Source organism: Eumetopias jubatus, unplaced genomic scaffold (genome assembly GCF_037043125.1).
Source record: "Eumetopias jubatus isolate StellerSeaLion01/CBP00866 unplaced genomic scaffold, mEumJub1_p1.0 scaffold_75, whole genome shotgun sequence".
NCBI lineage: Eukaryota > Metazoa > Chordata > Mammalia > Carnivora > Otariidae > Eumetopias > Eumetopias jubatus.
This window is the reverse complement of record NW_028274881.1, coordinates 863,862-877,729: the sequence shown is the minus strand read 5'-3', so window position 1 is coordinate 877,729 and position 13,868 is coordinate 863,862. Positions and strand designations below refer to the sequence as shown.

Here is a 13,868-nt window from a genome sequence, read left to right as displayed (position 1 = left end):
TATGGTATATTTCTCAGAATCTGAACACAGTGAACAAAGTACAAAATAAGAAGGAAGGAAGCATCAATACATTAAAAAAATGTCAAATAATCACAGGGACCTGACCTCAAAACAGAATCAGTTTATTTTCTAACTGATTATATCCACTCTATGGCTTGATCATCTTATCCCGTCCTCATGCCTACACTCAGAAACCCCTGTATATCAATATATCCCACCCAGTGTTATATTTCTCTTTCTAACAAAAACAGCATCCACGCAGATGACCTCAAGGAACCTGTCCTGGAGTGCCTTGCTAGCTCTGCATATTTCATGTTCCTGAAATCCCCACATATCCACTGAAAAGGAGCGAGGCCAGAGGCAGCAGGTATTTACTAAAGCACATACATGCTCATTCATGCATGTCTCAGCACCACACCTGGGTCTGTAGATACACTACAGCTTGGTCCTTGCCCTCAAGGTGCTTCGAGCTGAATGCATGCAGTTATACCAGAAAGAAGAAGACAGCTCGTCAGGCTGGAGGGAGTGCTTCGTCCCCTGAGGCCTCCAGGGAACCTCCGTCATTCACACCCCACTCCTCACCAATCCCTGTCCCACCATCTCTCATCCTTACAGTCAGGAAAGGAAAAAGGTAAGAAAACTGAAGGGAGATCTCCATTTCTTGGTAAATCTTATTCAATCCCCAAGTAGCAACCACTAAATCCAGTTCAGATTAGCAATCAGATGCTTCCAAAAAGTACTTCCACTGCTATTTATTTCCTCTACTTTTCTATGTTCACATTTCTCAGAAAAGCAATGACACAAAAACCGGAAATAGCTGAAAAATTGTGTAGAACCTGTAAAAGTCCTCCCTGTCTCTGTGCATGTGAAACTGCTATTCAGGGATTCAAATTCAAAATCAAGTGTGATCACCTTTTTAAACTCTCCTGGAAGACAGCAATACTCTCTTCATCTGATTTTGATGATCTTTTCACACCTCATTTTTCTCCATTAGGCAAACCCTCCCAAGGAAGGAGTCTGTCCTGCCTTGTCTAGTGATATGCTTGATACGTATGTTAGATATGCAATAATGTCGGCACAAGCAGTTCTTAATAATATTGTAAATAACTCGCCATCCCTCTTCTACTTTAGTATTACCTTGACGTTGTTTTTAGCACGAAATACAAGCAAATACAAGCAGGCATTTACTGACAGTGAAATGTGACAGTAACATCATTTTGCTAGTAAACAATGGGAGATTCCACTATTCAAGATTTTTAGGTAAGCAGTGCAGGATATTGTAGGTGAGAGAACTGAAGTGTTTTAAGACACCATAAAGAAAGTTAAGCCAAGACAAAGAGCGGGATAGCAGGGAAGACACCTACTTCTCACTCTGCCCCCAGATTCTGGCTGAGATCCACTAGAAGGCAGCTATCTCTAAGCAACACTCTTAATCACTGTACTTCTGGCCTAAATGATTAATTATGAAATATTATGGCTAACTTACCTGCTTCAGAACCCACTGTAAAGCCTTTTCAAAGTAATCTCCAATCCAGTTTTCAAGATTATTCCTATAATTAGGAGGCTGATTCTTCAACCAAGATTTTATCAGAGAATTAACATCTGTCTCTTCATCACTGAAACAGATTAATAAGCATGGAAGAAATTACGTAGGGAGATACTGTTAGGGGTGCCTAGATGGCTCAGTCAGGGAAGCGTCTGCCTTTGGCTCAGGTCATGATCCCAGGGTGCTGGGCTCAAGCCCCGTGTCTGAGCCCCACGTCCTTTGGGCTCACTGCTCAGCGAGGAGCCTTCTCCTCCCTCTGCCCCTCCCCCTCTGCTCCTTCTCAGTCTCCAGCTTTCTCTCTCTCAAATAAATGAATAAAATCTTAAAAAAAAAAAAAAAAAGGAAGACACTGTCAATTTTCTCTCAAAATGAATTTCTGCTCCGATAAACATTATTCTACACTGGTATTGTATCTGCTAGTATAAGAGTTAACTTTAGTTATTTCTCTATGTACATGTACATGTTAGTTACGTATACACACACACACACACACATATATACGTATATGCCATTTTCTATAAAATAAAGCAAATAAATTTTATCTATATTATAAACACAAAGAGGAATTATATACAGATTAGCCAAAAAGTTGTCTAAATCCTTAGGAATAGAGAAATAGACAATCCCAAATCCCATCTCAGACTTACTGAAACAAAATCTTCACTTTAACAAAATCTCTGGGTGATTCAAAAACACAGTAGAGTTCAAGGACAGCTGCAACTTAATACAGATCTTTAAAAATATTTTTTTCTTCTTCTCTCGCTCTCAAAAAAAGCCAACTACCTAAATTCTCATGCCACTATTAAAACTCAAAGATCTAAAAAAAGAAAAAACAAAACCTCAAAGATCTGTCAAGTAAAATACAATTCCTTTAGCAAAACACCTCATTACATGAGTAACATTCAGTGACTGAAATTAAATATAATACTGACATCTTATTCAAAATTATATCTTAATTATAAAAAATTATGGTAAAAACAATTCATAAACAATTTTAGAATAGACAAGGGTTCATGATTTTGCCACTTCTTTCCTACTCTACCACTATAACTACTGAGCCCTTGAATTTCTCCTCTCACATTTCTATCCAGGTAAAAAGGAAAAGAAAAATGGGACGATCAAAAGTAAATACGTGGGGCACCTGGGTGGCTCAGTCGTTAAGCGTCTGCCTTCGGCTCAGGTCATGATCCCAGGGGTCCTGGGATCGAGCCCCGCATTGGGCTCCCTGCTCAGCGGGAGGCTTGCTTCTTCCTCTGCCTCTGCTGCTTCCCCTGTTTGTGCTAGCGCTCACTCTCTCTCTTTCTCTGTCACATAAATAAATAAAATCTTAAAAAAAAAAACTTAAAAAAAAAAGTAAATACATAAGTTACATTAGATCAGCTCAAGTCTGAAAACCAAAGACTCTCGGAGCCCCTGCAGAATAAAGACTTTGTGGTCAACGGTGTCTCCCCAGTGCCTATGGCAACTACACATCTTGGTTTGTCCAGGACGATCTGGTTTACTGTCCCAGCATAATTAACAGCATTCTCTTTCACTATCAGAAGGTCCTCTTTTGGCCTATAACATAGCAAGTGCTCAACAAATGAAGAAATGAATGAAACCTAAAACCAAGGTACAAGCTAATCAAAAGCAGCAAAAATGTTACCACGTATTTGTATTTTTCATGCAATCATATACATTCATCATGCCTCTCACAAACAATATCGGGTTCACCAACAATTTTTAAATCCCGTGCAGCAATACATGGTCTTTCTTTCTGCTAAATATCTATGGCACTCTATTTACCACTTACGTCACTTATATTCTACCTTGTGATATAATTGTTCCATTTATTTTATCTCCTCTACTTGAAGGGATGCTCCACAAAGACAAGCCCTCTGTATTAGTCTTATCCCTTTCTTGTTCTGTCTCTCCTAAAACGCCTGACTTAAAGTCACATACATAACAGGCATTCAATAAAGATTTCAACATTTAGTTATAAACTTCCCCTTTATGCCACTTTTCTCACCAGATTATAAGAGTATGTTGAACAAGTAGACAAACTGTGTGAGACAGCTATGAAAGTTATAAACACAATGGTGTATCTTTTAATAATACCTAAAAATTTTAATTGGAGTTCATGACTATTTAATTTAAATGTTCCCTAAAATACTAGCAAAGAAGTAAGCAATTAATTTTAGAAACAATCTGAACCAACTTGATAACACCAAAAATGGCTTCAAACGGTGCTAAGAGAGTAGGGCAGTTAGCATTTATATAGACCCCTAAGTGTCAAGTTCTAAAACAGCAATTCAAAAAACGAAAGAAAGCTTTCTAATTACTCATTTTGGAAAATGAAACTGGCTGTAATGTCTATGTTCTGGCATGAAACTACTATACATGATATCTAAAATTAGTTTATTCTTCATTTTTACCCCTGAAGCAAATACACTGAGGAAGAAAGTAAAAATTAAGTCAGGAGGTTTCCAATTTGAACAGTGAAAGGTCACTTCCCTAGGTTGGCCTAGGTTGGGCCTAAAATTCTATGAATCTAAGATTCTATAATTCAAATATTGCTATTTAGTTCTGGATTATCAGCCTCTAGTTCATAACCAGCTTCTTCACTTCTCTGCACTTGTAACATTTAAACAAAAGTAAGAGAAAAAAAAAGAAACAATGAAATACTTGCTGTCTCACTGAAGCAAACACAATCCTTAGTAACTGTAATACACTAAACACTGAAACAACTGAACTGCAATAAAAGTTACTCTCTGAATGAAGTAAAACCTAACGGAAGAAGTTAGTAAAAAACGAGGAAACACATATTTATACATCATTCATACAACACTTATTCCACTTAGCTACGAAACCATACCAATAACTGAAGAATATTCTCACATCACATAGGCAAGTGCTCTGATGGTTTACCTAAGAAAGATCATTCCCATTCTAGATATTGTGGCTGGCGAGGCACAACTTAAATCATGAGTTTCAAATATAAAGTTAACATTTGGGCCGAACTGAATCCTTTCTCCACTGGGCACGGTGAGGAGTCGATTGTCATCCAGAACAGAATTCAGGGACTCTATCCATTCGGGGTCAATATCACCATCACATATTATCCATGAGCTGACATCTATTTTCAAAACAAAGAAGTGGAAGTAAAACAAAACTATACGCAGTGATAACAACTAAAAATAAGGAATCAAATAACCATCTCTTACTCTTCAGAAGTAACTTCCACCAAGTGTTATTTTATATTATGAAGAGCTAAAGTAGAACAAGCTGAGATTTTCCCCGTGACTCCGCATTGCAGCCGAGCTCGAGGACTCATGTAATAACACCCTACCTGTCCCTCAGCCACATGCCCTATGATAATGCTCTACCTGTCCCCAAACATACAGAACTAAAGGAAAAGATGGTTTGCAAGACTGGGCTATTTCCAGTCCCATGACCTTGTGAGATATTCTCCACACCTTTGTCTTCTACCAGGTCATAAGAATGTAGTATCTCTTGTAGAAAAGATAGGAAACCCATTTTTAGCATCCTACTTGAGAAATACAAAATTCGCCCATCAAATCTCTTTGATATATAAAAAGTTGACTTCAAAGGGGAGAAGCAGTGCTGTGTACACAAGTCTTTTTGGAGACAAACCATTTTTTCAAATCCATCCTCCCTAAGATGAGAATGGTTTCAAGTGTACTTTGAGACAATTCAAACAGGATAATATCACCCATAAAAATGTGACAAGTCAATACAGGCAATATTTGGTTTTTACTGAGTGTGATATTATTAACCACAGTGAAAATGAAAAACTACATGGAAAATCTCTTCCAATGTCTCAGTTCTAAACCCTTCCCTCACTGGCTTAGAAAAACAACTTTTAATTATGACCTAATAAAAAGTAGGAAGTCTTCTCAGATTCTGGCCAAAAATCCCTTTAAACACCAAACCAAAAAGCTGAGAGCAAGATGATTACCATTTTACGACTTAAATTTTCAAAATGATTCAAAACACTGTATTCCAACTCATGAGTTAAAAGTGTTTACACACACACACACACACACACCAATTTTAACCCCAAATAAAATTTGTCATCTTATTCGTGAGGCAAAAATAGATTTTCTGTTTTTTCAGTAAATTAATCTAGTTGTGATTTGCAACTCACCCAGATTACTCCAAGTTTCTATTATAACAGAAGTTCCTATTCAGTCTAGATCAACACGACAGCACATCTTGGGCCCCTCTGAAGTAAATGGTCAACATACACCATTTACAAGGCAGTTTATGGTTATGTGTAAGACTTTAATAAGAACAGCATTAAAGACAAGTTCTGTCATCTTCTAAAAAGTACTAAGGAAAGCAAGGAATCACAAAACACAGACCAACCTTGAGGTTCTCGGACCACTTGGCGAGCGCTGTTTGTCAAAACGCCATCAGACCATTCCCTGGTATCCATGTCAATATGGCCTAACAGCTGATGTCGAGGCATAGCTTTGGGATTCATGGTATACTGTTTGACCACTCTGCCAATTCTACACAGCGCTGCCCTTAACATCCTCCACAGCGTTGATTTCCCAGCACCACTTGGACCAACAATGACAACTCCCATTCTTTGGCGTAACTGTTCATACAATTCTAAAGCCTTCTTGATCTAGTAGAAAAGAAACATGTTTGTATACGATTTATAGTACACAACCATAGTTCTGTTCTCATTCTATAACAGTCGTTCTATTCCATACATATAAAATTAAAGCCTTTGATTTCTTCAGTGGAAGATACAGCCTTAAACAAAATGACACTTAAATAAATCTGAGCATGTTTACACCATGATCTTTAAATCCAGTATTTCTTTAAAAGAAACAAGTATACTTTCCAAGTCATTCGACAATATGTTCATTATTTTACTCACTCATTCAAATATAATATATGCATTATTTTATTCATTAGTTGATTCATGCATTTATATCCTGTATCTCTCAAAAAAAAAGAGGGAAAAATGTTCATTTTGAACATGTACTTGTGCTACATAAAAAAAGCTACTAAAAAGAATTTCTCCTAAGAAATTGTCAAAGTGAAACTAAATCGTATGTAATCAATTATCAAAAATATATATGATGGATCTATTATGGGCCAGGCTCTGTAAGAGGCACTAGGAATAAAATGATGAACAAAAATAGACATGGATCCCACATTCCAGGAACACTGTATCTGGTGGGGGAAAATCAATATTAGTCAAATATACAATTAAGCATTAATAAGTACATGAGAAAGAAAAATAATGAAACACACAGCAAGGAAACTTCATCTGGACTCAAAGATCAGGGAAGGCATCCCTGAGTAAGTGAGATTTAAATGGAAAGATAAAAGATAAAACAGTTAATAAGGAATTAACTAGGAGAAAGGATCAATATATTATACTCTTTTTTTAAAATTTTAATTTGAGAGAGAAAGAGAGTGCAAGCGGGGGGAGGAGCAGAGGGAGAGGGAGAAGCAGACTCCACACTGAGCATGGAGCCCGATGTGGGACTCGATCTCATGACCCCGAGATTATGACCTGAGCCAAAATCAAGAGTCAGATGCTTAACCAACTGAGCCACACAGGTGCTCCTATTACAAAGTATTCTTGATGGTTACCTGATTAGGTATGATTTCATAATTGGCCTCCTCAAACACTTGCTGTAGTGCAGAACTCAGTTCACCATATTCCACTTCTTTAAAGTCAATCCCAGGAAACACATCTTTAATCAGCGCATCAAACCGTGAGCAATCAGCAAACGTAAACTTTGACATTGTATTAAGTCTCAACGCTTGTACCACAATATGACTTTCCTCAACTGGAGAAAAAGTTTGATTTTAAAATTATTAGTTACTGAATTTAGAAAGTTTTAATGACTGTAAACACAATTTTCAAATACCATGATATTCGTTACCAGTAATTAAATGATGTGCTAGAATTTAGTGACAGTTAAAGCCCTCTGATACCAAGTGAATTGACAAGCTTACCTTACTATCTTTTGACCACTGAGAAATAAGGATCCCTAAGTACAGTTCTGGACTCTCTTCCATAGAATTTGAGTCCCAGGGTTCCCAGACTTTAATTAATAATAAAAATCCTTGGGGCGCCCAGGCAGCTCAGTTGGTTAAGTGTCTGACTCTTGCTTCCAGCTCAGATCATGATGTCAGGGTCCTGGGATCAAGCCCCGTGTTGGGCTCCAGCCTCAGCAGGTAGTCTGCTTGAGATTCTCTCTCCCTCTCCCTCTGTCCCTACTCCACTCATGTGCGTTCTCTCTCTCTCTCAAAAAAAAGAATCTTAAAAAAATAAAATAAAATAGAAGTTGCCAGCACTTATAATTTTATAGAACTTTACTGCTTTTATGTGATCCTTCAACAATTGTATAAAGTAAGAAAGTATGACATTATCCTGGTTTTCTAGATGAGGGTATTAAATCTCTAAGGGTTTAAGTGATTTACCGGAGACAGCAGAGCAGTCTAACAGCTGGGACTCGCATCCAAATCAGCGAAGTGCAGACTCAGGTATCTCCAAATACACCAGGATGCCTCCCAGAAGTTTCAGTCCTGAGACTGAAAACCAACACACTGAGCAACAGTCTTTAATCAGACTTGCTCAAAAGTGGTTCATAAACCCATCCCTAAACCCAATGTAAATGCTACCATCATTGCAAGATTCTTATTTTTTCCAGGATATTAATTAGGTAAGATATACCAATGAAGGCAGGAAACCCTCTGCAGGCTGGCGTTCCTCTGTAGCTGCTGAGTGTTTCCATGTCTAAGTGCGTGCGGAGAGGCGTGGGCACAGCAGAGCCTACCCCAAGCAGCAGTAAGCCATCTGTAATCACTACAGGTATGGTTTCAGTGTCTCTTAAAAATCAGAGAGAGACAACAGAAAAATAGTAATTGAAGTAGCTCATCAAATGATTTATCTTCCCTGGCACAGGCCAACCCATTAATAGAGCTAAAGCAGCTTCCTTTTTTTAAGATGTATACTTAAATCACTTAAAGCCTGAATAAATCATTTTACATGGTGTGTTTTTCTATGCTGACTTATTTTCAGTGTTTCAACTTAGTTTATAAAAAAAAGATTTTATTTATTTAATGAAGAGAGAAAGAAAGGGCAGGCAAGAGGGAAAGAAACTCAAGCAGACTCTGTGCTGAGCATGGAGCCCAACTCGGGGCTCGATCCCAGGACCCTGAGATCATGACCTAAGCCGAAATCAAGAGTTGGACACTTAACCAACTGAGCCATCGGCCCCCCCAACTTAGTTTTTAACAGCAATCTACAGAGCTGAATATTTGGCCTTTCATAAAGGCACACAACCATGGGTGGGGGAATCATTTATCTTATACAAATCGGGGGAAAAAGGTGGTAAAGTACAATAAAATGTCATGAGTCTGATCTGAATAAATGATTTGATAAATACATTAAGTAGGAAAGAAGAAACAAATCTTATTTACAAAAGAGTTTCAGATAATATTTGCAGATACTCCCCCCTCTAAGAGATGGAGCTTAATCCTTGCCTGCCTGTCTGAAGGTGAGCCACATTTAGTAACTAGCTTCAGAAAAGTATAGTAGGGAAGGGGGAGAACAGTAATTTCACAGTTACTATTCCAGCGGAGACACCTGGCAAATTCTAAAATAATCCAGGAAGGTGAACATCAGCAGTGACGTCATGCAGTCATCATGCACACACTGATACAATGTGGTTAAGATGGGCCCTTCACCTCTCTGGTGTTCTTTCCAAATGTTCAGAACCTGGTCTCATCATGACAGAAACACCACGACAAAACCCAGACTGAGGAAGAGTCTACATGACACATGACCTGTAGCCAGGAAACAAAACCAAAGTAACTGAGAAAGTGTCACAGCGCCAAGGAGACTGAGGAGACATAACAACTGGAGGCAATGAGGAGCCTTAGCCTCGATCCTGGAGCAGAAAGAGGGCATTAACGATAGAACAGGTGAAGTCCAAACGAAGTCCGGACGTCAGTTAGCAGTAATATGCCAGCCTCAGGTTCCTAGTTTTGGCAAATGTACCATAATAAATGAGAGGAGACAATGGGAATGCTATCTTTGTAACTTTACTGTAACTTGAAAACTATTCTACAGTTGAAAGGTATTTTTTGTAATCAAGTTTTTTTTTTTTTTTAAAGGGTAATTTTGCTTGGTATACTATCTCTTTGAAAGAAAAAAATCCCTGTAAGTTTCTACGGTTGTTGTTTTCAGATGAGAGAAATTCTCAGGCTCTGCCCCAGACCTACTGAATCAGGAAGCTGGGCATAGGGACCCCACACTAGTGTTTTAACAAGCCTCTAGGTGATTCTAAATGTACAGCAAAGATTGAGGAGAAGCGGACTAGACTGTTCCTCTATATAGCACTACTATTTAGTATTTAATGCACATTTTAAAGTTATGATAGGACATTAGGTAAGAATTAGGGAAAATGTGAATGAAGTATGGACTTCAGTTAAAAAATAACATCAATATTGGTCTACTATTGTGATAAAATATAGCATGCTAATGTAAGATGTTAACAACAGAAACTGGGGGCCAAGTATTTAAAAACCATCTTTATTACTTTTCTATAAATCTAAAAGTGTTCTAAATTAAAGTAGTTGCTTTTTTTAAATAAAACTGTATCTGATTAACAAGTCCTACCATTCTGTTCAATGCCACTTTTCTTCAGCTGCCTAAGAAGGCCTCCACTTCCTCTAAGAACGGTCTTCAAGGCTCTCAGACCCCAGTCGTAATGTTGCTGAGGTGTCAAAAGTTCCCTTAAATAGACATAGAAATCACAAAGCATCAGATAGCTATAAGAAATTATTTCTATCGCTGTATTTAAAGAAATACAGACTGTAACTACGGACACATAGAAACGAGTACTGATATTCCATCAATTTACATAAAGAACCCAGTCATAGGACATGATCATTCCAGTGAAACACTGAAGATGGCCGATTCCCAAGGGTCAGGGTAAAGCTGTCGTGACCTGGCTAATTACCTTCCTGAAGACACTAAAGGACAAGCAGCTGTGACTATTATCCCTCAACTGTTCAATCCACCCATCTGGCTCTCAGTTTCTGTCACTCCAGTTCTCACCAGCTCTTTAGTAACATGAACCAGAATTCTAGGTCACCCAAAGAAGCTAAAAGTCCATTGCTATTACTAGAAATAAGACAGACGAAAAATTGTGGAAGATTCCCTCCAAAGAACAGTAGGCTTTGAAGGGTCTGCTGATAAATTCGTTCGATCAAGATCATTTAGCTGGAGCACCCCAATAAAAATATTTTGCTGAAAAGAAGTGAGATCAAATTAATAGCATTTAAGGAAAACAAATAGTTTGGAGTCAGATGTTAAACTAGAATCTCCCCTATCGATACCTTAAGTACAATATAATCACCAATATGAAAATCACTGAATAGGTACATTGGACAAATGTGAAAAATGATCACTAATCCATCATCAATCACTGGAACCAAAAAATATAAAAATATTTGAGAGGAAAACTCACCTGGAGAGATCGAAGATAGCGACCAATTTTCTGCCCAAGACTTTGGCATCCTTGAAGCCTTCTGAATACAGAATAACTTCTGCAATAAGTTCATTGTCTGGACGAGACATGGCTACTGGCCTGAAAAGCTGTTTAAGATTGTCAGGTAGCTTTTGTCTTCCTCCATAACCCTTTCCAGCAGGATTCACTGTGATAAAAATTCCAGAATTAGAATTTATTTCTACCTGAAATGTTAATTTAAAATATGGGCATTAAATATTTGTAACTATAAATATAAAATGGGTTGCTAACAGAAATTTTATTGTACATATTTCTACACACAAATCTTATACCTTGGCAAAAACATACGATAACCTCCTTAGGAGCAACACTATTTACAGAGGTCCCTTATAATCAGTTCTGTGAGGTGTCTATGCTTCCTGAAAGCCTCCTTGTTCCAGGCCCTTTGCTGGGTACACAGAGACAACACAACTCCGAGCAGAAGTCAGTACCAGTTTATGCCCTCCAGGAGCTTACAGGCTATAAGCAAGCACCATGTGATTCGTGTTGTAACAGGGGAGAGCAGGGTACCATGACAGTACCTGGCAGGAGCATCTGCAACAGCACACTTCAAGCCAAATCAGAGTGTGCAAACAATGAATGGGAAGCAAGCAGAAACACCTAGAGGAAAAAAAATCTGGCTCTAAAGGAAAGAAAGGAGAAAGAGAAGTGGTTGGAAAGATGAGTGAAAGGAAGGTTGCTTATGTTTTAATTAGATCAAATATTGTAATTTTATTACACATCACACTGTATGTTACTAAAAAGGACAAGAGTTGGTTATGTTTCAAAGCCCACGAGGAATGGGGAGAAGAAGGAGGGCTACTAGGGTGGGAATGACAAAGACACGGTCCCTCGGAAGGAGATGCCAGAGCATCAGTGGAAAGACCAGTGCTGACTGGAGAAAGGACAATTCCTTCAGCTCATTACAGGAGGAAAAAAACTCAGGGTGTAAAAAGGAAATTCTGACAGCACAGAGGTAAAAACGTAACAGTTTCTTTCTTCTTTATGAAGAGCTGAAGCAGCACAGAAATGACATATTAATAATTTAGAACCGGTCTTACTTCCCTGCCCTGGCCTGAAAAACCCGTCCTGTGAAAATGTTATTATGGATTAGAGGATAATTTCACAGGTCTTTGAACTTTCCATGTTTTCAACATTATACACTATATAGAGAAGCTCACACTTTGTACACAAATAAGTTCACACTGTCATGACGTGAATATGTATCTCTGATGGGGAAAAGTGAGGAAGGGAAAAACAGCTAAACACTTAACTGTTGTAAGATCCATGCAGAACAGGGATCAAAAACACAAGCCTCAGACTGAGACAGACTCGGGGTCAGTTCCCAGCCCCAAGACTTACCCCTAACTCACCAACCATGCTTTCCCCATCCATCAAGCGGAAAATGTACAGCAGTCCCTCCCTGGGAGGATTCTGACGGGTGCTAGGTGAGACGGCACCGGGGGCACTACAAACAGGGCCGGCACGGAGTGCGTGCCCAGGAAACAGTACCAGATACAATTGTAACGGAAGTACTCAGGACCCAAATTTTGAAGGTGAATGGAAAAGGGAGACCGAAAAGGGGTGAGAAACCTCAGACAATTCACAGGTAAAAGGTTTAACGGGGGCGCCAGGAGAAATAAAGACAGAATATGTGCCTAAGTAGGAGTAACGAGAAGTCGTAAGAAATATCTGAAGTTTTAAATCCCCAGCGTCTCTATACCTTCTTGGCAAGCAGTTCGCACACAGTCCTGTGATTCTTCAGAGCATCTTGAATTGCCTGGATCTGCATAGACACTGCCGAAAGCACAGACTCTTCCAGTCTATTGAATTCATCAAGACAGCCCCAGGCCCCACACTTTACCAAACCAACAAAAATTCATCCCATGGACTTCACATCGATGCCCTAAAAAATAACAGCAAAAATTATATCCGTGAAAAAATAATTAGGATCTCTAATAATAATTTAATACTTTGATATTTATGGGCAAGGTGACCATTTCACCTACCTCTGCCTCTTTTGCTCTTAAGTACAGATTAAATAGCTACACTTTGCAGGGTGGTTTCAAACAATAAACAAAATAATTCACGTGAAAGTGTTCTGGAAAATACACATAACTAAACAGATACAAGATTTTTAGTTGTTCTTTAAGTTGAAATATAAATCCTACACAAAATGTTTTGAAAATGGTATTTTCAAAATGAATCTCTTTTACTTTCTGTTCACTATTCTCCTTACTAAAAACATTTCTCCTTCCCTTCCCCTATATTCATTTGTTTTGTTTCTTAAATTTCACACGAGTGAACTCGAGGAAATAAAGTGAGGGTTGCTGGGGGGGGGGGAGGGATGGGGTAAATGGGGGATGGAAGGAGGGCACATAATGTAATCAGCACGGGGTGTTTTGTGGGTTTTTGTTTTAGATTTTATTTATTTGACAGAGAGAGAGAGAGAGAGAGAGAGAGAGAGAGAGCAGGGGGAACAGCAGAAGGAGAGGGAGAAGTAGGCTCCCAGACAGCAGGGAGGCCGATGCGGGGCTCGATCCCAGGACCCTGAGATCGTGACCTGAGCTGAAGGCAGGCGCCTAATGACTGAGCCACCAGGCGCCCCTGCACAGAGTGTTATAAGCAACTGATGAATCACTAATTTTAAAAAAACAAAAACAGGGCGACTGGGTGGCTCAGTCGTTAAGCGTCTGCCTTCGGCTCAGGTCACGGTCCCAGGGTCCTGGGATCGAGCCCCGCATCGGGCTCCCTGCTCAGCAGGAAGCCTGCTT

The 13,868-nt window shown here is 38.9% G+C and overlaps 1 protein-coding gene across 1 annotated transcript in view; it reads right to left on the bottom strand.

Moving 5' to 3' along the window:
* The window catches only part of LOC148161758 (cytoplasmic dynein 2 heavy chain 1-like), a 103,081-nt gene that overhangs the window by 38,821 nt on the left and 50,392 nt on the right, over nucleotides 1-13,868 (bottom strand). Inside the window, 7 exon segments of the mRNA XM_088020599.1 lie at nucleotides 1,487-1,616; nucleotides 4,454-4,661; nucleotides 5,915-6,179; nucleotides 7,163-7,362; nucleotides 10,203-10,318; nucleotides 11,056-11,279; nucleotides 12,818-13,000. Of these exon segments, the coding sequence (XP_087876725.1) occupies nucleotides 1,487-1,616; nucleotides 4,454-4,661; nucleotides 5,915-6,179; nucleotides 7,163-7,362; nucleotides 10,203-10,318; nucleotides 11,056-11,279; nucleotides 12,818-13,000 (1,326 nt within the window).